General features: G+C 34.6%; 4 protein-coding genes and 1 long non-coding RNA gene across 6 annotated transcripts; 1 reads left to right on the forward strand and 4 right to left on the reverse strand.

The window, feature by feature from the left end:
- Positions 1-1,741: 1,741 nt before the first annotated feature.
- Positions 1,742-5,943, reverse strand: LOC101255575 (uncharacterized). Of its 2 annotated transcripts, none has more exons than XM_004236004.5 (3): positions 5,563-5,943; positions 3,001-3,847; positions 1,742-2,504 (listed from the first exon to the last, which is right to left on the reverse strand). In XM_004236004.5, the coding sequence occupies exons 2-3, from the start codon at positions 3,789-3,791 to the stop codon at positions 2,297-2,299; spliced, it is 999 nt and encodes a 332-aa protein (XP_004236052.1). In that variant the 5' UTR covers positions 3,792-3,847; positions 5,563-5,943; the 3' UTR covers positions 1,742-2,296. The 2 variants fall into 2 exon arrangements, with proteins under 2 accessions (XP_004236052.1, XP_010318855.1); XM_010320553.4 differs by having other exon boundaries at positions 3,001-3,844; positions 5,563-5,894.
- Positions 5,944-7,255: 1,312 nt separating this feature from the next.
- On the forward strand, positions 7,256-10,479 carry LOC101255283 (exocyst complex component EXO70E2). Its single transcript, XM_004236003.4, has one exon. The coding sequence runs from the start codon at positions 8,383-8,385 to the stop codon at positions 10,288-10,290; it is 1,908 nt and encodes a 635-aa protein (XP_004236051.1). The 5' UTR covers positions 7,256-8,382; the 3' UTR covers positions 10,291-10,479.
- Positions 10,480-13,166: 2,687 nt separating this feature from the next.
- On the reverse strand, positions 13,167-14,828 carry LOC101254775 (presenilin-like protein At2g29900). Its single transcript, XM_004236001.5, has one exon. The coding sequence runs from the start codon at positions 14,547-14,549 to the stop codon at positions 13,236-13,238; it is 1,314 nt and encodes a 437-aa protein (XP_004236049.1). The 5' UTR covers positions 14,550-14,828; the 3' UTR covers positions 13,167-13,235.
- A 906-nt stretch (positions 14,829-15,734) lies between these two features.
- LOC112941196 (uncharacterized) lies at positions 15,735-17,025 on the reverse strand. Its single transcript, XR_011220304.1, has 2 exons — positions 16,848-17,025; positions 15,735-16,302 (listed from the first exon to the last, which is right to left on the reverse strand). It is a non-coding gene; the product is annotated as an uncharacterized lncRNA (long non-coding RNA).
- A 1,107-nt stretch (positions 17,026-18,132) lies between these two features.
- On the reverse strand, positions 18,133-23,624 carry LOC101254467 (uncharacterized). The gene is made up of 3 exons (XM_004236000.5): positions 21,519-23,624; positions 20,605-21,029; positions 18,133-18,878 (listed from the first exon to the last, which is right to left on the reverse strand). Exons 1-3 carry the CDS (start codon positions 22,372-22,374, stop codon positions 18,207-18,209), a joined length of 1,953 nt encoding a protein of 650 aa, XP_004236048.1. The 5' UTR covers positions 22,375-23,624; the 3' UTR covers positions 18,133-18,206.
- Positions 23,625-24,316: the final 692 nt, after the last annotated feature.

Below are 24,316 nucleotides of genomic sequence, written 5' to 3' on the forward strand. Positions count from 1 at the left end.
GTGAATTCATCATATTTATAATTTTGAAGTGTAGTATGACATTGAGCTCTTTTAAATTTTTTACCAAAAAAAAAAAGAGCTCTTTACATAATAAAAAGATACAATACTTCTAATTTTTATCACTTTACTGCATTAATCAGTAGGGGTATTAGTAATTCGGTTTGGATTGATTATTGGTTAAAATTAAAATTAAATTAATTTAGTTGGTTTTTAAATTTATAAACTCAAATCAAATCAAATGAAAAAAATAACCATCGATTTGGTTTGTTTTGATTCAGTTTTTCTGTTTTTTTTTAATTTGAAAATAATAAATTTTTGACGACATACATATTTTGATTTAAAAAACATCTAATACACGAAAAATCGATATAAAAGGTATTGTTTGTTCAATTAAGCAATATTAGAGTTATCATTACACGAGCAAAGTTGTTAAATTAAGAGAGTGTGTAACTATCTTATGAAAGATATGATAGGTAATAAATTTTGATAGAATTGGACTTAAGATTGTAATTGGACTAAAATTTAAGTTTTAGACTTGAGAAAAATGTAAAGTTAAAGACTTAAAGTTACTTAAATTTAACAAAGTATTTATATTTAGGGAAAAGAGTTTGATATATTCCTCAACTTTGTCACTTGGAGCTAATATATCTCTCGTTACGAAAGTGGCTCATCTATGCCGTTATTGTTATACAAACGGCTCACATATACCCATGCCGTTACAAAATGGCTCACATATATCCTTTATTTAATGGAAGTTAAAAAAATTAGTTTTAAATTTATATTTATTACTTCTAATTTTTTGAAAAAAATTATTTAGGGGAATATATGATCCTTCTATCAATGTTCAAGGTATATTTTAATTTTTTTCATACATAAATTATTTTTTTATTATAATTATTTGAGTTTCTTATTCTTTTTTTTTTCTTTCATTCCTTAGTTTAAAGAAAAAAATTTAAACTATTTTTTTGTCTATATTTGTAATTCGAAGAAAAAAATTTGGTCCATTTACAATAAGTTTTACAAGAATATTAGTGAAACATAAATAAATTTGATTATGAAAATAATAATTCTGAATTAGCTATTGAAATTAAAAAAATATGTTTGACGAGGATTAAATTTACTCATATGGACTATATTTTTTAGAAAAAAAAAATAAAAAGTTATATTAATTTTTTTCCCATTTCCATTAGAGAAAAAAGGTATATGTGAGCGATTTGTTTATAAGTAGAGGTATATATGAGCCACATTCATAACAAGAGATATATCAGCTCTAAATAACAAAGTTGATGGGTATATCATACCCTTTTTTTCCTTATAGTTATTTATAAATAATTATAAAATTTACATTTCTAATTTATCGATTTTCTTTGGTTATTTTTGCAGTTGCTTTTGTAAAACCAAAACCAAACCAAATAGTATCGATTTTTAAAATTTTAAAACCAAATCAAACCAAATATCGATTTAGTTTGAATTACAATTCTATTGTTTAACCATAACGATGAACAGCCCTATTAATCAGTACAATGATCCCTCATAAACCTATGTATGATTATAGCTTTTACTGAAACAAGAGCTTGATTAGTTCATTAAGGATGTACAATCTAACTCAAAAACATATAGTAAAGTGATTTCTCGTGACCAATTACAATAACAAATAACTTTTCCAAGATTTTTATTTGTAAAGATGAAAATCTCTAACTAAAAAAAGGGCATAAAGTAGTACGAACTATAAGATCACATATGGAGAAATATTCAAGTTTTAGGGAGAAGATTGTATATGAACATATAAAATTCTGGGTAGTAGGAAGAAACGAGATTTTCTCCTTCTCTATAAAAGAAAAAAAAAAAAAAGATTTACAACTAACTGATAATCAATGAAGAGCTTCATCTACACTGTATGTCAAAAAATGGATGGGGGAAACTTACAAACATGCAGGTCTCTAATTTCTGACTTATCAGCATCAAACAAAATCTGGAAAAAAAAAACTTCTGCTTATTTACATTTGACACAAACAATTGAAAAATCAGAATCCCACAAGTTGAAGGTCTTCGTGATCTTCTAATTAGAACTCTGGGGACCAAACACATAGTGGTCCAAAGGGCAGACAAGTAAACTGGATGATTAAGTCATCATACTTTACCAAAACGCATCAAAGTAGCACTTTTAAGTCCTTTTTATGAATGTTGTTACTACTAAACTCACCGGGCATGCACCACATCAGCACTTCTGGGCTAATCGTATTATTCCTTGAACCATGGCATTGTCAGAAACAAAGGGACTATTAGGAAAGCAATCCTAGGAACCGGAAGAGCAGCACGAGAAGAAAGGAAACCATTGTGTTTTCCCTGAACCTTCAGTTGTTGTCGGGGTCTTTGGCTCTGATTGAGGGGACGATTCTGTATGCAGCTCAGCTGATTCTAACTGAGGTTGCTTCTGCTCTGGGCTAGATTCAGTTGGAGCAGCCATGCGCTGTGAGTAGTTTTTATCCAGATTCCCTGACAGCCTTTATTTTTAGACAGATGGGTCAGTCAATCTCTCATTAATACTGGCATACATATGGAAATTGCAAAGAAGCATAATGTTCACATTGATACCTTCCGAAAGTCATATCTATGCAGAAACAGTTCATTTAATCTTTCAGTTTTTCCCTTACATTCTATTCAAGTCAGAAAAAGAGAATCTATCTATAGATACATGTCTATGTTACCTAGCGGAAGATCAGGGTCCAGATATAAAGTCGATTATTTAAATGTTGAAACCACAAGATATGTTCATAGTAAGTAGCACAACAGGTCATGCAGTAGAGATAATAATTTATGGAGCATTTGTCATTAGTCTTTGGAGTCAAAATGTAGGTGTCCCACTATAATTGTATGCACGGAAAGTGAGATAGAAAGAAGAAATGTTCACACTAGAAATGATTGTCGACATTCTAAATGAACAGTAAGGACAAAATTTTGCCAATGTATCATATGAGAGTTTGAGAGTAGACTGCCTACACTGGAAATGCAAAAGACATTGTATTGGTTCCACTTTCCATTGGCTTAGGAGAAACACGTCCTACAGCAAGAGATCTTTCATGCTTTAAATCTTCATTTCCCCTTGAGATCTTCACTTCAGCCAATTCCATCTCATGACTTGACTGGTACGGTGAGAAGTCACACATAGCAGGGGATGCCGGGAAGTTTTGAGGAGTTCCTAGCTCACCCAGCTCATCCGACTGCCAAAAACTAGCATCTTTGGTAAAACTCGTAGTACCCATGTGAATGCTAAATAATGATTCATGAGAAGTTACACTCCACTCTGCTGGATTTGCAGACTCATCTCTAGCAAACACTGAAGAAGGGATCCTATAAGATTCGTTTGCGGAGTGCTCCATTACTTGCATGGGAGGTGATTCTGTGGTTGACGAATTGTCAGAGCATGACCTGGAAAAACAGTGAGTCCCTTCTGACTCTGACATGGAAGGTGACACTTCATGGTTTAAGGGTTCACTACTAATGGTAGAGCTCCCAGAAACAGGATTTTTGTTGTCTGAAAACTGTGATTTGTTATCCTTACCAAGTTTGGGTAAGTTATTAGCATTAACAGTGGAATCATCAGATTCATAATTAACCTTGCCAAAGGGGTCATTCAGTGTCGAGTCAGGTGATGTATTGTAGAAAGAGTCTGAGGAACTTAAAGTTTTCCCGCGAGGGGAGACTTTAAGTCCTGTAACAGCAAGGGTAGGAGGTGTCCCTGATTTTCCATCAGTTGCAGTAACATGCTTAGGCTCCATAGCTGAAGACATCTGACTCAATTCACCATGCAAAGTTGCCTTTACCAAGCCAAAGAGTCAAACTTCTACTGCCATAGAAAGAACTGAAATCAGAGTCAATTCAATGTTCAAATGGATCAATGATTAAATTTCAAATTGAAGTTTCAGGTATGAATTATCTACAACAAGCTTTCTGCTTGGCCCTATGCTTGCAACAACGATTTCCATGTGAAAACCCGACTTTCTTATGCTACTGATTTAGGACAAGGTCGTACCAATATTGAAGTTACAGTCAAGGCAATCCTGCATTTTTACAGCCCGTGCTAAACAAGAGATTGAAAAGGCAAACAGCGAAATCCAGAAGAAAAAACATGTACTACATAATTCTTGTATGTATGCTAGTGCCATAAAAAACCATTATTCAGTCTTATTTGTTGTCTTTGGCATTTAAGAGTTCAACCCCTCTATCCTTGCTTAAAATTTTAGAAACTGTTGAACTTTGGTGGAAAGTATAGCAACCAGGCCTAAAAATTTCTTTAAAACACCCACTCTTCCAATATACTAAACAACAATGTTTAACATAAGAGGATACAATCAACAAAGATGTCTTAACAATTCAATGGCTGCCAAGAACATGCATAAGAGGGTGTACAGTTTGTGTGATACAAAAGCAGTGTTTTTTGACATTTTCACCTCAAGCTCTTGTAGACCAAACAATTCCTTTGCATCAAAGATAAAAGTAAAAGCTAAAACGAGTCACCATAATCATCATTAACAAAAACAAAAATGAGTCACCATAATCTTCATTAGCAAAAACATAAATGAGTCATCATAATCTTCACTAGCAAAAACAAATATGGAGTCGCCATATCTTGAAAAATATGCAACTATAAGAATTCCTGAGCCCAAGGACTGCCTGTGTGTATGCAAAGGGACAAGCACTGAATAGAAGGATGAAAACAAGCAAGATATATGTGTTTCGAGTTCTAATAGTTAGAGTTCCTCTCTCAAATCATGAATCATCCCTCAGAAAACAGTACAAGTAAAACAACAAGAAAAACTACAAGGTGACACCAAAGGTAAGGGCCAGAGGAGACAAGGGTTCGGACGACTGAGCTTGAAATGCACTCTCGCATGCTTATTATCACACGGAAGTGTAATAGTTGAGACTAGTCTTTTCAATCTTTCCATCTATGACTAAATCAAGGAAGTTGATACACTTTCCGGGTCAAGAATTTGCAATACATTCCAGTCCATTGGTTTCCAAGAAAAAAGTTTATATATTAATTAGAACTTTAGTTAACCAAATAGCCTCCACAGAATTGTCAGCAAAAAGAATAGCCTCCACGGAATTGTCAAAAAAAGAATAGCCTCCACAGAATAGTCAGAAAAAGAATAGCAGCCTCAATGGAATTGTCACACAAGTTCACCAAATGGTTCTGAAATACGTTTATCATAGCATCACTTCAAGAAACTATTTGGCTCCTTGCTTTCAAAACCTACTTTTGCTCGAACTCTTTACTCGGGCGTGAGTTGGATTCTCCAAAAGTAGTGCATTTCTGGAGAGTCCGAGTAACATTGTTCAAAACCTTTCACACAGCATTATCTAGTTATTAACTCAAAAGAACAAATAAACATAGTGAAACACTGGTGCAATGCTCTCTTAATGAATATCATCCATCTAATTACCCAGCAATTAGGCCGAAATAAAAATTAAAGCAAAAACCCATCACAAAAATGCTACAATTAAGAAAAAAAATTGTAACATTTGGGATATAAATGAATAAATCGAGAAATCACGAACCGTCCAACTATGGAGCCCAAAAAACGGCTAAAAGCGCTGCAAAAGGAATGGGTCGTCGTCGAACCGGTAATTGCCGGCCGGCGACGACTGACCTGGGAGCTGATCTGAAAACCAAAAGACCCCTTTGGCCCTCGTCGTTATTCATGTAGTCTCTTATTCTGTGAAAGAATGGGGAAAGAGAAGAGCGTGGAATGAACGAAAATTTTCACACGCAAACTGAACGGCAATTTTCACAGAGCAGCGACATTCTCGCTGGATTCCATGGTGCCCAAACTTCCTTTTTTCCCGGAGTACGGACTACGGTTACGAAATTAACACCGTGTTTGGCCCCATTCACAATAACTCTATCCAAGTTTACTTTTTTTTTTTTAGAAAAAACAATTCTTTAATTTTAATTGCTTACAGATTTAATATCAAAATATTAGAAAATATTTTAATATATTTTACATAACTTTGATTTAAAAATCAAAAAAATTGAAACGGATGAGTGATGAGATGACCACGAGATATTTTTGGGGTGTATGTAAAAGCATTTTTGAACATAATTTGTTTAATTCGTTACAAAATTATTGAAAATAATAATGTTGGTTTATTATTGTGAGAGTAATTAATTTCACTTTTAGAATGAAATAAAATAACATTAACTACTTAGTTAGTATAGTTTTAATCAAATAAAATAGAAACTTAACTACAAAAATTTAATTATGAAATATTTTATCCTACAAATCAAACAACTCATATTTTTGAAAAGTATCTCGTTCTAATACGATATTTCTGTAAAAGCAATACCATAATGTCATGTAGTCAAACAAATAAAGTCAAAATATGTTTTTATTATTGTCGAGTCTCCTTTGACATTATTGCTAATTTTTTTTAATAGCTTTCAAGAGATTGTTTTTTGAATTGAAAAAAAAAACCTTGTGTTTGGCTAATCCAAAAGTGATTTTTGTCAGCAAATTGTGTTTTGCTAATCTTTGTTAAAAAGTGTTTTGAAAATCAAATTAAGATTAATGACAACTATGAATATATTTTTAACATTAATATTATTTCATATAGACAAACCAATTTAAACATCTATTAAAAAAAAAGAAGTTAAATTTTATTTTTATTAAATTAAAATATTCATATTCAAATTTTCAATCTATATTACACATTTTTTTAGAGAGTTGAAAATTTTAATCGTTTTCTTTTTCTTTTTTCTAACCTTGCAAAATTATTGTTATTACAGTTTTTTTTGTTATTCTGAAAAATAATATGTAGAATAAAAAAATAAAATATGAATATAAATTTACTACTCCCTCCGTTTCAAAAAGAAAGTCCTTATTTCCTTTTTAGTTTATTTAAAAAAGAATAACTCATTTCCTTTTTTGGCAATACTTTAACTTTAACTTTTCATATGACATGTTTAAGACCACAAATATTTGACATAACTTTAATTTAGAACCACAAGATTAAAAAAAAAAAAAATTCTTAAACTCCGGTCCAAGTCAAACTAGACCAATCTTTTTGAAACGAAGAGAGAATAAAAATAAAATTATTAAATAAAACTTAAGTGAACTTATATATATTCCGGTTGTGGAAGTGACGCAAGCGACAGGAAAATGTATTAGCTAGGCGCTTACGTTAATGTGACTAGGTATATCATTAATACGTCAACGTTAATTAGTAATCTCATGGGTCGATCATCCAACCCGACCCGTTTTCTCTCCCAATACTCCACCATAGTCAATAGTCAAAGGCACCTTGAGTAAAAACATAGACAACTCCCAAGAATTAAAAAATTACTTACTGTATCAATTAGAAAATTCTGATTTTAGTTATGCTTTGGAAATTATTTTCTTCTTATTGTATTGTACTAGGGTTGGATGTATTGGAGCTGAGTATTTATCGAAAACAACGTCTCTATAGAAATCCCATTTAGATTTTTTTCTAGATTTGTTGTTGATTTTAGTTTGTTAATGTTTCTAATCAATATCCGGAGTCCACATTAGAGTCCCGAGTGGTTAGCTGGTTTGATTTTAGTTAAATGAGAAAGAAACAACTTCAAATATTAGTCTTTAGTCTAGGTTAGCTGAATATATTTTTGCTTACTTTTTATAAGTAAGAAGTTTCTTTCTTCTTCCCTTTTGACCACTAAAGTTTTCTCTGTATTTTAATGGAAAAGTACTTGTTGGAAAATCAGCAACAAATCTCATTCCTCAATACTACCACTATGCGATGTACCCTTTTGTCCTTGTTTTGATTGGGCTATTATCTTCCACTAAAACGCGTAGAGGTGTGATCTTTCTATTCAGTTAACTCTTGTTTCAATAACTTCACATCTTATCATCCCTTTTACTATATTTTGTTCTTTTCTTGACTCAAAGAACCAATCTTTGAGGAGAGAGCTCCAAGAAACAAGCATAATCTTGGCTTTACCTACATAGTCTTTTAATCCCTTTTTAGCACTTGAACTTTGGTTTTGTTATGTTTTGGTAGTAACTTTCATGCCCATTCTTTGATGGTTGTTAATCTTTTAATGTTAGTGACCCTGAAAGAGTTTAAGAGATGTACATCCCAATTTTGTGTCCTTTGTTGAAACTTGTCACATTTCATTAGAGAATCTTGACCTTTTTTAGGACTTGAGGTTTATGGGGGTATTTTCTGGTCATTAGTCTGTGTTCTGAATTCTGTTGAGGACTTGGGGTTTAACTAAGGGGTGGGGGGAGCAGTCTTTTGTCCTTCTTGATTACCTAAAAAATTAGAGCTTGAGGTTGGTTTCAAGATTCAGGAAGGAAGGATCATCCAAAGTTTACTTTTGACTTTACCTGTTGCCTGAAAATGGAAGGCGATAAATCGACGGATCAACATGTAATTGCTGCAGCTCAACACCTTGTGAAGGCGTTAAAAGACAGGACAAGCTTGAGCGATGAAGTTAGAAGAACTCTAGCCGATCTTGACATTCATTTGGCTGCAATGACTGAAGCAAAAGAGGATGAGACCACAAGTTTCAAAGAGATCGAAGGTAGGTTGAAGTCAGCTGAGGCAAAGATCATGTCCTTGCAGTCAAATTGTCTGAAGTTATGGGATACTGGTCCTTCTAATCAACTTCTTGAGTATCTGCAAAATGTAGAAGAAGTTCGGAGTATAATAGTGAGCTTGGAAAGTATGGTGCTAAACAAGAACAGGAAACAAAGCAGACTTACTAATCAAGCTCACAGTGTTTTGCAGATTGCAATGGTAAGGCTGCAGGAAGAAGTTATCAATATTCTTGCGCAGAGTAAGCAGTGTTTCGAGCATGCATATGTGTCGTTCCATTCTTGTGAAGAGACCGTAGTTGATGAGGAAATGATGGTCTCAATTGAGTATGACTCAATTGAGGGAACATCTTGTCTGGATAGTAGTAGAGCTGAATCAGAAGAATGTATAATAATGGATTTGGTCCATCCAGGCGTTGTTCCTTATATCAAGTCCATTGCAGATCTGATGTTAGCTTCACATTATGTTCAGGAATTTTGCCAAGTTTTTATCAGATTCTGGAAAGATGCATTGTATGAATACTTGGGGCTTTTCTGTATGCAACAAATCAGCATTGAAGATGTGCTGAGAATGGACTGGGCAAGCTTGAATTGCAGAATTAAGAAGTGGCGTCAGGCAACGAAGAATGTCATTGCATTCTATCTCCCTAGTGAGAGAAACCTCTTTGATCAGATTCTTGGTGAGTTTGGATCTGTCAGTTCAACATGTTTCATTGAGGTCTCAAAGGATGCCATGATGTGTCTTTTGAATTTTGGCCAAGCTGTAGCTATTGGTCCCCTTCTACCAGAACGTCTTTTTTGTTTACTCGACATGTATGAGCTTCTTAGAGGTCTTTGTCAAGATGTGGATGCTTTGTTTTGTGTAAACCATGGTAATTCCATTCAAGTGGAGTACCATGAACTCATGAAAAATCTTGGAGATTCTGCAAAGGCAATCTTTCTGGGGTTGGGGAATCGAATTGCTTCAAACACTTCAACAACTCCCTTTCAAGGAGGAGGTGTTCATCCTCTGACCAAGTATGTTATCAATTATTTCATGCTTCTGTCAGAATATTATGTTACCCTGAGGTTCCTTTTAGAGGACAGAGAGGTAGAGAATTCGGGTGAAGTTGTCGATACACTGGTCAAGCTCGACATTTCATCCGAAATCCCATGTCCATTGGCTTTTCACTTGCAGTCAATAACATCCAGGCTCGAATCCAACCTTGAAGATAGGTCCAATTTATATAAAGACGATTCTTTGAAGCACATCTTTTTGATGAACAACATCCATTACATGGTCCAGAAAATCAAGAATTCCAAACTCAGAACCTGTTTTGGTGATGAGTGGATAAAAATACATATTGTAAAATATGTGCAGCACGAAAAAAGCTATGAGAGAAAAACATGGAATTCAATCATATCTTTGATAACCGGTTATGAGAAGTTAGGGAAGGCAGTTCTGAAGGAGAGGTGCAGAAATTTCAGTATTGCTTTTGAGGAAGTGTATAAAAACCAGACAGGATGGACTATTCCAGATATTGATCTTCGAGATGATTTGAATGTTTCAATCGGATTAAGGGTCATTCATGCCTACCGTACATTCGCTGGAAAGGTGAGAAAATCTCTCAGTGAAAAGCACATCAAATACACAGAAGAGGACTTGGAGGAGTATCTCCTGGACTTTTTTCAAGGTTCAGCAAAGTCTCTTAATCATCACTGGAGGAGGTGAAAGTTGAATAACAGTAGTAGTATATTTTCCTGCATTGAGCGTTTCAATTGTCTTATCTTTTGTAATTTATCAACATTAGTGTTGTAGTTCCCCCACCCCCACCCTAACACACACCACACAGATGTATAGTTGTCCATAGTTTTCGAGTTCAATCTAGTATTGCAACTTAATGGTATATGCATTCCTTTTCATCTGTGTTCCACTCTCATTCTTGCTAACACTCTGTTGCTGATCATTTGCAACACGAGTGTCCCAAATCACTTGTCATAGCTATGTCGTTCAGATTCCTAAAAAATGTTGCCCCATCCTCATCAGAATCCATCAAGAAGGCACTATTTTTGGATGATCCAACACTAATCTGATGATATTTTTGGGAAGTCAAAACAATGTAGGCTAAAAGTGGTCAAAACCACTGAGCCATAAAGGTTGGAAGACAGAAGATGACTTCAGATATTTAAGTCTGATAGACAGGCCTAACTACTTTAGATATTCAAGTCATGGCATTCAATACATCTGTACAGGTAAAAGAGAAAACTTGTATGAGCACATGCTCAGCCACCTATCAAATCATATTGATTTATTCTTTTCTCGGTGTTAATAATGCAGAAGTTCAGCACCCCATAACTATCACTGAACATTTGTATCATTTATGCTTCATAGTTAAAGTAAAAGTCGTTTCAAGTCTTCTTCTTGTACATGTATCTGTAGTTTTCAAATTTAAAACCTATGTTGGTGTGAAGGTCTTGACTCTTTTGAGGGAACAGTGGCGCTAGGGGCTAATATAATGATGATTGATACATTTATAGGGTCATTTGGTAGCTGATTAAGAAGAGCTAAGTAATCTTGCATAAGTAACACCATGTTTGGCAGCATCTTTTTGCTATGCATAAAATACAACACACCTAATATAATGTTCGGTTTGCAATTTAGAAACCGACAAAACTAATACATATATAAGTTGGAGAATCTACGTATATTTTATGCAGGATAAAAGATGGATAACTAAACAGTCACAAAATAATATTTAGATTCCATTATAATTGATCTTTGTATAACTACCGATTACCAAACAACACCAACTATTCTGATAAGGTGATTTTCCTAAACAAGAAAGAACAAGTGAAGTTAGAAATTAAACCTCCTGAGCATGAAAAGACACTGTTGGAAGTATTTTCAGTAACGAAAACAAAACCTCATAATCTTTAACTAATCAGAACACGTAACCAATGATCAGGTGGACTCATGTTCAATCACTCCATTGTACTTGACACATCATGATCCTTTTTCAAACAAATTACAAGTCAACAGAAACTTGGTCATTACAGGCAACTGTAGTTACTCAGATGAGTTATACAATAAATACATGTTTCTCTCAGTAACCTTACTTTCAGTAGTGTCAAATAACAATAAAATCTAACACTTATCTGTTTAAGCAATCACAACTCACAAGTATAAAGGACAAATAGTGTAATGAATAGACATAATCAATTTGAAAAGAATGTGAGGCAGAGCTTACATAAGATGCCAACTCTAGCTTCAGAGACTTCAGATTTTCTTTGGCATTTATCTTTATGTCCCTTAATATTCTCCTCTTCCCCTCCCCCCCCCCCCCCCCCCACACGTATTATACATGAAATCACTCCTACTAACTTCATGGATTTTTTTTTGGCAGAAGTGTCAAATAATTGTCCAGTTTCCATATTACCTTTTTCGCAATAAGGAAACTAAGGACTAAGATTTCTTAAGCGCTTAATGTTCCAGTCGTGGTTTCGAGCCAAAGTTATAGATCCAATGACTGTGGCTTTCAAAGAGCATCGTTCTCTTAATTTTGTATTTCCATTCTGTCAAATGAATCAAATTACTTCCCTAGCATAGTGGTTAGGTACATTACCAATGGCCATGTTGTCTCAAACAGACATCAAGACTCAAAACTTACTTTAACTATAGAATAAACAATACTTTCTGCTGACATTTTAATGATAAAAGAGCTATTTTTCACACCCCAAAGTCATGGTCAGCCAGTTGGAAGCACATTCCTCTGCAACAAAAAGAAGGAACTTACCCTAAAAATTGTCAAAGGCACTCAAGCAATTTGAGTACAGTATATGTCTCAGAAGTAACACAGTGAAGGCAAAATAGACACGATGATGATCAATGTTGTAATTTTGTTCCACTTTTGTGTTTGTGAAGGTCAATCATGAAAGACAACATTTAGTTAGATTACAGAAATGTGTCTCCCTGTTAATGAAACTGTAAAACTGCATCTGACTGAAACAAAAAAGATCACCCAAGATCATTTTTCCTAGATCGAAGATATCAGTCATTTCTATGACTGATTCAATAAAAAATAGAAAACACACTTTATAGCTATAGTACATATTTGTGGGTCTCACTAAATTCAAGAAAAATTGTGCAGAAAGAACTATAATCATTTCAGCCATACTTCACTTTCTCATCCCTCCCTCTCTATATAGCTTGACTCACAATTACTTGAGCACTGTCCCTGTCACCTTGTGCTTTCCTAAAATCAATTTCTTTCCTGCTTTAGGTTATTGGTCACTCTGCATGTGGGCAATAATAACGATAGTTAATGTCATGAGCCAACTATAATTGGTTTTTCTATGATATGCATGCACCACTATAAAAGGCATAAGCTATATGCCAACCTATTGGTGCGGTGTTAATGATTTTCTAGTGCAGCTAGCTCGTATATCCATTGAGTGGCACTTCTTCATTTCAGACATCTTGAAGAAGACATCTTGAATCACTACCTGCTTCCCTTTTATTTCACAGACAATTTTTGCCTGCTACAACTAGTCGATCAAGAGTTGCAGTTTGGCCAACTTGGAGCATGGTCCAAACAATAAAAAAAGATGTTATAACAGATATGCGGGAGAAATATCATTAATTGAAAGTAATACATTGTCAACGAGGAAATCATGCTCCTAAAACATCAACAGGTTTATCGAACATTGTACAACAAAGGTCTCAAGCAATAGCCGAGTTAACAAATAAAATAAGACACCTAGCAGAACGGACACAGGAAGAGCAGGCAAAGCTTTCTGATAAAATGCAAGAAGCATCAGAGTGATACCAAGACCAGCTATAATAGCAAGATAACATGCATAAACTGTCATGAAATCATACATCGCAGCCCTGGCAACTAATACACTGTAGAATATGAAGTCTCCTAGCCCCAGCTTAATAGCACCTGACGATCCCAAACCAATCCCTTCAAGTGCAAAATCATCACTTGACCCTTCCTGTAAATTCATTCGGACATTTATCCTATGCTGAATTAGCGGTGCAGCCAGCTCAGAATCTGAACTTGAAACTTGACCATCCTCCATATCAACACCATCCTCCACATCAACAGCATTCCTCTCGCCGATTGATGGAAGGCTTTCGAGACCAGTACTTGATTCCAAACTAGAATAGACAGTTGAATTCAAGTTAGACCTAGAATCCAAATTTTCATCAGAGCCAATATCATTGTCCCTTCTTTCTCTCCAAACTCTCCTTTGCACAACAGCACCCCTTTGAACTGAGTCGGGATTAATAATGGGGCGAGCTTCATAAACCAAAGCCGGGATATCTTCATCCCTAGATATTGCAAGTTCAACAAGTAGCCTTAGAGGTCCACCCGGTAACAACACAGCTGCAAGGTCATACAATGACATTGCAACCAAAAGCACCCAAGTCGTCCATTCAGGCAAGAGTGTAAACCAATAGGCAACCAAAACTCCAATAACAACCAGATATCCTTGGGTAATTATAATTGCCGTCTTTGACATAAACACAGCCAAAACCCCAACAACAGTGAAATTAAACAAACTCAAAGCAAAAGTAACGCAATCAATGGGAATCCTGAATTTTCCGATCAAGAACAGACATATTTCACCACCCATGAATCCCAAAACAAGAAAAGACGAGAAACCCATGTAGTATTTCAAGAATTTGGTGCATCTGAAGTAGAAAAGTAAGACCAAAAGGAATGTAACAGCAGTGACAACAACAACAAAGACTAAAGCATTCAAAAGGGCACCTTTCAATTTGTCCCAGTTTGAGTCTGAGCTGCTCTCACTATAGGCAACTGTAGCTATAGAGGTAAATGAAGGACCTGAAGAATCTGAATCATTGTTTAGTACTGAAACAAGGATAACCACCAATAGCATACAAATTGAGACTGGTGTTACAATTCTCACTATTTCTTCACCCAGTGAATCAAGAACGCTTCTGGGCTTTGAATTTTCATCCATCTGAACCCTAAAATTGAATTAAACTTCGGATTCCGAGAACAATTTTTTGGATTTTCAGTGTTCAGTTGATAGTCTGGGAAAATTTGGGTATTTCCAATTTTGACGTTGGATCTTGTGAGATTGCAACAAAACGGTAAACCCGACCCGAGTTGTGAATATGTGTAGCTGGCCTAATCCACGAGTCCGGCCCAAACTTAGCAATGATTGGGCCACATTGTAAATACAAGTTTTTTTCTCCTCAAGCTCGGTGTGACAAATTCGATTGAGAATACATAATAGATTCATAATTTCTTTATAGAATATCTTTGTTATATCAACTCAGTCACTCGTGTGTGTAAAAGCTATATTCCATAGCTAAAGTTATTATTGATGTTGATTAACTAAAGTTATTTGTTATTATCTTAGTTATCTTTTAAATGAGCTAATGATATAAATTTTTGGCATAATATACATATTGAACCCTAAATTTGACTTCAAATTTTAACTTTGATCTCAAACTTTCATAGTGCACAAATAAGACACTTTAACTAAACATTTTATATGTCGTTTTTTTTTTAAAAAAATATCTTACATGTTATTTTGAAACTAAAAAAAATTAAAATTAATTTTAATAAATATAAAAGAGATTCATTAAAGGTAGAATTGTCATTTCGACATTTTTTTTTTATTTTTGTGGGCCTCGAAAATTACCCTTCACTCGCGCAGAATGCGTGCATTTCGCGCATTTTGCCAGGTAGGAATCACGTGTTTATTTATTGAAAGATGGGATGATTAAAGTGCCTATTTGTGCACTATGAAAGTTTAAGGGTAAAGTTAAAATTTAAAGTCAAGTTTATGGTCTAATATATGTATTATGCCTTGTATATCAATCTTTTTGGCATAATACATATGTTGGACCCTAAACTTGACTTCAAATTTTAATTTTGACCTCCAACTTTCATAATGCACAAACAGACACTTTAATTATCCAACTTTTAAATAAATAAACACATGAGTCCTACATGACAAAATACATGTAGAACACCACAAAAAAACATGTAGGACACATGTGTCTATTTGTTTAACTTTATACAACTATAAGTGTCTACTTGTGCACACCCAAAATTGAAGGACGTAAATGTGATTTGAAGCAAAGTTAAAAGATATATTTATGTAATACGAAGAGGTAATGTTAAATTTCGAGGATTTTTCGCAATCAAGACACCAATTACATTAACTCATAGAATGATCAAACTTCTCTTTCAAAGCATACATACTATATAAACTAAGGAACCATTGACAAGATAAACAATACCTAGTGTTTAAAGGGCTTAATTCTCCCCAGTATTATCCCAAACAATTAAACCAGTAACAGTAATAACAAATGCAGCCCCCAAGTTAAGGGTTCTGGAGACAATGTAACCACTTTCCTTGCCAAATATTGTAAACACCACATCAGAGTAGTTGAAACAAATCAACACGATACCAAGCACAATCAAGAAAATTGATATTTGTTGAACATTCGCTCTCCTTTCAACAAGGAGCAAGATCCATTCGTCTTCTTCTTCTTCATCATCTTTCAGTGTCTCGATACTATCAGTAGTATCATCTGCACACGCGATACTACCTGTAGTATCATCTACACATGCGATACTACTCGTGGTATCTGCACTGACACCACTAGTAGTATCTACACATGCCTCTTCTTTCTTGTTACCGCGCTTGAAAAAACTAGAAATCATATTGAGGATCGTCTTCTTCTCCTCCTCCATACCTAGTCACGAGAGAACTAAAAGCTTGATTAATCAAAATCATATACAGATACGAATTCAAGATTATTATTTAATTTTAATCTGACTTTTTTAGATTTGTACCCATGTGTCCCATTATAAATGTATCATGTTTAAACTATCTTTGAAAAAAAAAAATTTATATGTGTTTTTCGTTAAATTGAGAAAGAATTGCATCAAGTAATACATTTCGATGATCAATTAATTTTGACTCTAAAAAAACAACTAATTTGAGACAAAACGATATTTATATAGTAAATATTATTTGATTTAATTGAACATCAAAAATAAAGTTTAAATGATAAAAACACCGAGGAAAAAACTAAAGTAATTTATTTGGACAAATTTAAAAGTAAAAAACAATTGAACTCCATAATTTGCAAAAACATGCCTACATGAACCAATGACGGATGTAGAATCCACCGTTCACGAGAATTCAATATATTTTAAACAAATCAGATATATATATTAAAAATATTGTGATCGATCATTATCGAAAAGCAAAAAGAAAAAGGGAGAGACGGCTAACCTTTTGAAGTCTAAAACGTTTGCCGATTCTTCTTAATAGAGAAACCTAATAAATTAATATCATGCGCCAATACTAAATATATACATACATAGAGAGATTGGGGATAGCTTGGGCTTAAAAAAAAATGGGACTAAAAGTTAAGTGTTTGAGTCATAAGAGATGAAGGACTCATGTCATTAATTATCGAAAAAACTACATAACTATGCATACATTACTACCATATATATATTATATTTAACTTTAGTTTAAAATAATTACATATATTACCATTTTTAATATTTATTTTATATATATTAAAATATTTAAATGAATACACAAATCCCTTAAATTGATATAACATAATTATTTTAAATTAGAACTCCTTAAATAGGGGTAAAAAATTTCTACTATATTTGCCATTTCTCCCCCACCGCACGTCCACCAGCGCTCTTTCTTCCTTCCTCCTCAATATCAATTTAAGGGATTTGTGTATCTATTTAAATATTTTAATTTTAATTATTTTAAACTAAAGGTAAATATAGTATATATGGCAGTAATGCATGTGTAATTAGGTAGTTTTTTCGGAAAAATAATGAACGATAATGTAGAGAAGCAGAAATATTACTTTTAAAAAAAAATATATATATGCATTTACCTTATCATCGAAAATTCTAAAAAGAGTATGAAAATTTGAAACCAAAAAACACAAATGATATATATGAATTGTTTAATTTACATGTTGCTTGATGATAGATCCCATGATCCAGATTCATTTTTCAATGAGAATCATGAAAAACTATTCAATAGTAAGAGATAACACGTTAAAAATAAGCTTCGTTGTTGAGCCCTTGTTGTGGCAAAGAAGAGAAAAATACTTGCTGAGTAGGTAATATTTCATTTGACATGAAAGAGAATCATTTTGAAAATCAAATTGAGTTAAAAATTGGGAGAAATAAGGAATCTATATAATATTTTAGAAGGGTAGGAAATAATAAAAAATAACATAAGAATAGAAAGGTAGGGAATAATGAAAAATAACATAAGAAAAGGTGTGTATATAGATGATTTATCCTATTTTTAATGTTTATAGATCTTTTTTTTTTGCCTTTGAACTCCTTTTTCAAGTCATATCTGTTTTTCATTTAGATATTGTCTATCCATTTTCTTAGGGGCAGGGGGCTGACACCGACCCGCCGGAAGGTCGAGGAAGTTGGTGACATGATAACAAGGGAGTCGGCGGGGGCAGGGACTTTGGGGGTCAGAAGAAGGCATCTTCTGTGAGAACACAGGCAAACAAGCACATAAGTTGTGTTCATGAAAAGCAGTCAACTAACTGCAAAATCTTTAATCTGATTTCACTATCTATATGTTGTGAATGTATCAATGTTCATTATCATCAAGGGAGAACAATGCTCTCTGCACATTTAAAACTGCTGGAGAACCTTTCTTTGCTTTCTCCACTATATGCCTAATTAACAACTTTTCCATCTCATCATCACTTTCATCATTCATCCTATCATTTTCAATCCAGTCAAAGTTATGCTCACGTGAACGCGAGTTCTCTTGATGGTTGATGTCCATAACTCCTGGTGCAACAGCAACATCCTCCTCCTCTGAATTTAACCTTGTGAACACGTTATAAGCCTCGTTATATGCATCTAAAGCATCCCCGCGTAAGTTGATTGTCATTGGCTGGTCTGCTGTACGTTGTTCAACTTTAGTTACAGGACTACCATGGGTGGAAGAAGAACCCCCTTCACTATTTGACGAGTCCCTCCATGAACTTACAAGTTCTGCTTCCATATAACGAACTTTCCTTTCACTGTTCTGAAGTGCCATCTCAAGCTCCTTGACCCGGTCTTCTAATTGTGTTTGGAGGACTTCGTGCAGCCGCAAAGTCAGCTCTCTAGGTGAGACGGCATAATTAGCAGGATGAGGAGTTGAGGTCCCGCTACCATCCTGATCTGCATAAGGTTGACCTCCGGCTTGTCTATTAAAGAGTTCAGTTCTTAACTCCCCCTTAGCTAGATCTGTCACAAAATCTGGATCAAGCTGCGAAAGATTGAACACTTGTTAAAGCTTCTCGAATATAGCAGATGACTTATACATGTGTAGCTTAATTTGTACAGCAATGAGATTCATTTTCATTTCCTAGTGGATGTAAAAGAGTTGCACCAGTCATAACTTCCAAGTCTCTCCTGAGGGACTCTCCTGTGAATTCTTCAAACAAAAACGTTGATTCCTTCTAGAAAACAAATATGGATGATACTGATCCTACAAAGCATAACCTAATGGTCTTCCTAATAAAGACATCAAAACTTCCTCATTGGAGGATCAAGGAAAAGAGCAACTTGATGAAGATTGAGATTGTTGATTCTTGGAAAAGTTAGAATCCATAGTAACTGATAACTGATAATAGACCGACAAAAAATTCAACAAAAAACTGGTTTGAAAACATTAAGAAGATCTCCAACACAAAGAAAGCAAATTAAAGCACAGAAACCTATTCGCCAGAAACATCATGACGTACAATTTTCTCAACTTTCTAAAGAAGAGCCCTCCTGACATAGTATAAGCTGAAACAAAGTTGTCTACCTCCTATACTATCCAGATCAAGAGAGCTGCGAGAGGAAAAAATTGGGAGGACTTGAAGACAGCACCAGGATATAATGGCTAAGAGAACAACAATTTTTTTTATAAAGTTCAATTAAGACATTATTTCTGATCATATGACTAAAACTATAAGGTACACATCCTACTAACAGAAGCATTAGAGACTAAAGAGCTCAGCAACAATATGCAATATGCCCACCAGAGATCAATAAGCAACAGATATCCCCCTGAATAGTTATTTCTAATAGCAAAAACTGATGGAAGTATCTATCTTGCATAACAGACAAGTTTAAACGAGTTTAGGGTTTGTTAAGCATCTAAATGGAGCGAAATGGATAGTAAGGATTCATATAGCAAACCCAACTTAGGGTTGAGGCATACTTTTCATTGTAGTGTTTGTAACGTGCTTCATAGATATTCCACCAATACTTGTTACTTTTCACCAACACAGGTACCAGATTTCTATCCCACCAAAGTTAGGCAGTTGGGAAGGAACCGCCTAGTGTCTTTTGCCTCTGTTCGGCTTTAACTTGAGGCCATGGTTCTCTTCCTACTTCATTGTCCACAAGGCCACACCCTTCGATGCTTGATTTAACCTTATGAAATAGTTTCAATATCCGAACTCTAATTTCTAGCATACGATTCTTTTTCCATTGTCCTTCAGCTCCTACTTCCAATGCCAACTATAATAGAAAATTCAAGCACTATACAACAATAACAACATACCCAGGGTGACTCCAAAAGTGGGGTTTGGGGAGGGTAGAATGTAGCGACCTTACCCGTACCTTGGGAGGTAGAGAGGTATTCCCGGTAAACCCACTGCTCAAGGAAACGCATATCAAAGCCGATCGAAAAACATAACGGAAGTGAGAGAAAATTCAAGCACTGTATACCCATAAAACACTAATCAAGCTTATCTATTACCAACCATAAGCTCTAGGGTTCCTTAAATAACATAAGTTCATAAGCTGTCAAAGTCAACCAACTGGTAGATCTTGAACCAAAATGCTTAAGTGCATATAGTGACTAAGTTAACTTCTCTGATAAGACTATTGTATTTTCAAGAATGGAGTATCCAAGTAAGCAAATGTATTGCATATTAGAGTTGCTTCACGGGAAAAAAAAGAAGAAGCATAGATATGAATAAATCAGAAATTATTATTACCTCGTGTAGCTCTGCTAGTTTCCCCTCCAATTTAGACGAGTTCATAGTTAATTCTAACCTCTCCAATTCAGCTTCAAGCTCTGCTTCAATTTTACTCCTAGATTCTTCCTCTGTTTTCTGGCTTTGACAGTCTTCATCATAATTTGTTGGCGACTTATCCATCTCTCCTTTAGGGGAAGGCGCCTGTAAAGCTCCATTATTGGATGAATCATTATGTGCATCTTGTGACCCACAATCTTCAGTGGCAAGCTCTTTCACAGTTAATAATTCTTTCATTTCAAGTTCCTCGTGTAGATCTTGAACCAAATTCTCAGACTGTCTCAGCATCTCATTTAACTTATCCATTTCCTTTCTATTTTTCCAGAAAGAAGATATCATACCCACAGATATTCCAAGACAGAAAAGAAGCACACGATGAGATGATCCTGATTCAAGAGAAACATAAAAGGGTGGGATTATAGGAGATGTTAGTATTTCTTTCCAAAAAGAAAAGAAACTTAGAAGTTAGTAAACAAGTAGTATTCACTCATTGTGCCATTAGCAGGAATGCCATGGACAGTAGAGAGTTTGTAAAGTCTTAGTATCTCAAGTAGAAGTTCAAAAGAAAGAAACAGACATGACACTAAGGTAAAAAATGTACAAATTATTTTTGTTCCATCAACTGTTGCAGGTAAAGGGATGAATCAGTCATGAGTTCCATTATGTGAGAGTTTAGTTAACTATCACTTGCACAGGTTTGCACTAGAATAATATCCTGATGGAACTATCTGGAGCTACATCCCCTACAGTTTTTGAACACTTCCTAGAATGCTCCTATTCCAGTGTTCAATATATTGGAATATAATACGTATCTATTTCATTAAATTTTACCAAGGAAAGCATGACAAAATCAGACTCCAAACAGAAAAAAGTACCTTGCAAACTGCTTTTTCTCTCATTGTTCATTCCAATGGAATCACTAAATCTGCTGGACTGATCCTTCACCTTGCCTTTCCTGAGGAGCTCCATGGATCCAACACTAGGTAGTTGAGGGACTCCCGATACAGTATTCATTTGTGAAAAATTATCCTGCTGCTTTTGATGTCCAGCACTTCTTGGGGCATTAATAGAATTAGAACTAGCCCTGCTTATAATTTTGCTCCCGTCAGTAACTACAAAAGGCCTCGCAGTTGGAGTCCATGGTGAAGAGTTTGAACTGAAAATATGGTCTTCAACATCACCATGTTCCTTGTATAATTGAGCCATGAGACAACTTTCAAGAGAATTCAGAGGCTTTATAAGATGCCCAATTTTTCGTCTACTCCGAAGGTTGCTCTTTTTCCTTGAAGTACCATAAGAAAATGTCAATTCAGCAGTAGATGGGGGGAGTGATGACTCATATCCCAGTTCATTGATGTTACCACATATGCTTCCACCCTGATCTCCTTGAAGTTCTTTACCACACGGCAGCCCAGAGTTCAAATGGAAATCATCAGAATCACACAACATCCCTAATCTTTCATCAGCCAAACTGCTGGAGCAAGCCACTTCTGGATCATGGAAAGCCAATCTTTCTGCAGCACACTCATCTAGTTTCTTTCTCGGTGTCTCCACAGGAGAGGAACAATTCTTATCCGAGACTTGATGCATACGCGTTAATGAATCATTTCGTACAAAACTAGGACTACCAGGAGATGATTCTAACAAATCATGCCGGCTTCTTAAGAGGTTCTTCCAATGCTGGGCTACATAACCAGCACCAGCAGCTGCAGCCACAACCCAAATATCCATGTTCACTGCAATCCTCACAGCAGCTATACTAACCTAGCTCTACAGCCGGAATCTACCTGTTAGAATCATCTTCGGCAAAGGCAAAAACTACTCCAATGCTAAGACAAGATAAGTGCCAGAGAAATCACAATGAACAGGAAGTTAACACTAAACCTCTGTGCTTTGATTCAAAAGGGTGTGAAGAAAAGCTAGGATTGCCTCAATTTCTCCAAGTGAAACAAAGAAAAACTTATCTAGGTTCTGTAGAAAGGAAAAAAAGTTCTGTTCTTGAGGAGCTATAGCCAAGAACCCTAATGCAAATGGGAAAGAAAAAGCGAAAAATCACCAAATGAGGAAAGATTACTCTTTAATCAAACAATCAATATCCAAAACTATTCAATTTTTCTGAAGAGCGGCAATATCCAGAAAGACCAAATACGACTTGTCAAACCTGTAAACTTTACGAACAATCACAAGCCATATTCAATAACCACGAGCAACAACCTCAATCCCTGAAAAAACATACGCAAAAACACCCTTTCTGCAGCGCACGACGCATCAATAAAAAAGAATCAATTTTTCCCAATTAAAAAAAAAAAAGCAAAAGAATCTAAAGACAACCCATTTCAAAGACGCATGTGAAGTCCAAACCCCACCAATAAAAAACTAACCAATTTCACCAGAAAACTTCACCGAACTCAGCCACCACTATAAAGTAAGGGACTGTAATCTTGAAAAATGATTTGGGGGTGTTGAAGATAAAGAAAAAAGCTCACTCTTTTTCAGAGGTTGGTGAGAAAAGGGTCACACAAGATTAGAGCAGGCATGTGCTGGGGCATTTGTTGGAGATTTGGGTCCTCCTCTCATTTTGCCCCATTATCTACACACAAAGGCGCAGGTTTTTACAGTAAAGAAAATTTTCCAATTGGACAAAAAATATGTTATTTTTTTTTAGTTATTATAACAAAAGTCTCTTGTTTTTTCCTTCAAAACATAAGGAAAGTGGTCTTTTATTTTTATAGCCAAATGGAGATGGATGATAATTAATTGGAAGATTATGTAATTAATTGGAAGATTACTTTTATCAAATTTACTAGGATGTAAAATATAATACAACTTTGGTTCACCTACCATACCATTGTGATTTATCCGCGATACATTCTCAATTACAATAAATTATAATGCCCTTAAAAATATAACAGTAGATAGCTTGGAAAAATGACTTCGACTCAAGTTTTGAGTTTTATGTATTTTTCAACCAATGTCAATATTTGAAAACAAAACTTGTTCAACTATTTGAAGATGAAATAATGTAAATGTAATGTCACATTCTTGTAATTGTCAATCCAAAAGACCAGGTCTGTCCGTCTCTATTTTCATTTAATATCCTATTTTTAAACTATTTAAAGTTCAACAGTATAACATAGGAATATATATATATATATATAACTAAAAGGTCATGAGAACCATGTGATTTTGGAATACTTTTATATCATGTGTATTTCAAAATATCCAACGGCTAACTTTTTATTAATTTGTGTATATTATAATAGTTATTTGATCTATTTATTTTATTTTGGGGGGTTTGTTGAGGGGTGAGGGTGGAGTTGAGATGTCAACTTAGTTGGAACCATGGTCTTTATTTAGATTTGTCATAAATTAAATAAATTCGATTTTAATATGAATATCAAATAGCTACTGAAAATTTTGTAAAGTACTTAAACCTTTAAAAGAACATGATTCACATGGAGCACTAGTGGTTATCATGAGAAACTGACTGTCTTAGAAGGGAAAAAAAATAATGAGAGTAACAGGTAAAACCCACAGCCACTACTGAATTTAATGATTTGGTATTTGTATTTGAATTTTTAGAGAGAGATATATTATTTACAAGGGATTGAAGCTATATTAGCAATATTAATAGACAGTTCTAAAAATATCACAATAAAATCACTTTTAAAAG

The sequence above is a fragment of the Solanum lycopersicum genome, chromosome 3 (assembly GCF_036512215.1).
Source record: "Solanum lycopersicum chromosome 3, SLM_r2.1".
Classification (NCBI taxonomy): domain Eukaryota; kingdom Viridiplantae; phylum Streptophyta; class Magnoliopsida; order Solanales; family Solanaceae; genus Solanum; species Solanum lycopersicum.

Coding starts and splice junctions, on each gene's coding strand:
- LOC101255575 (XM_004236004.5), bottom strand. CDS start 3,791: ATGTCTTCAGCTATGGAGCCTAAGCATGTTACTGCAACTGATGGAAAA. Junction 2,505..3,000: donor ATGTCTTTTGCATTTCCAGT/GTAGGCAGTCTA, acceptor CTAAAAATAAAG/GCTGTCAGGGAATCTGGATA.
- LOC101255283 (XM_004236003.4), top strand. CDS start 8,383: ATGGAAGGCGATAAATCGACGGATCAACATGTAATTGCTGCAGCTCAA.
- LOC101254775 (XM_004236001.5), bottom strand. CDS start 14,549: ATGGATGAAAATTCAAAGCCCAGAAGCGTTCTTGATTCACTGGGTGAA.
- LOC101254467 (XM_004236000.5), bottom strand. CDS start 22,374: ATGGATATTTGGGTTGTGGCTGCAGCTGCTGGTGCTGGTTATGTAGCC. Junction 21,030..21,518: donor GAGAAAAAGCAGTTTGCAAG/GTACTTTTTTCT, acceptor CTCTTGAATCAG/GATCATCTCATCGTGTGCTT. Junction 18,879..20,604: donor AACTAGCAGAGCTACACGAG/GTAATAATAATT, acceptor AATCTTTCGCAG/CTTGATCCAGATTTTGTGAC.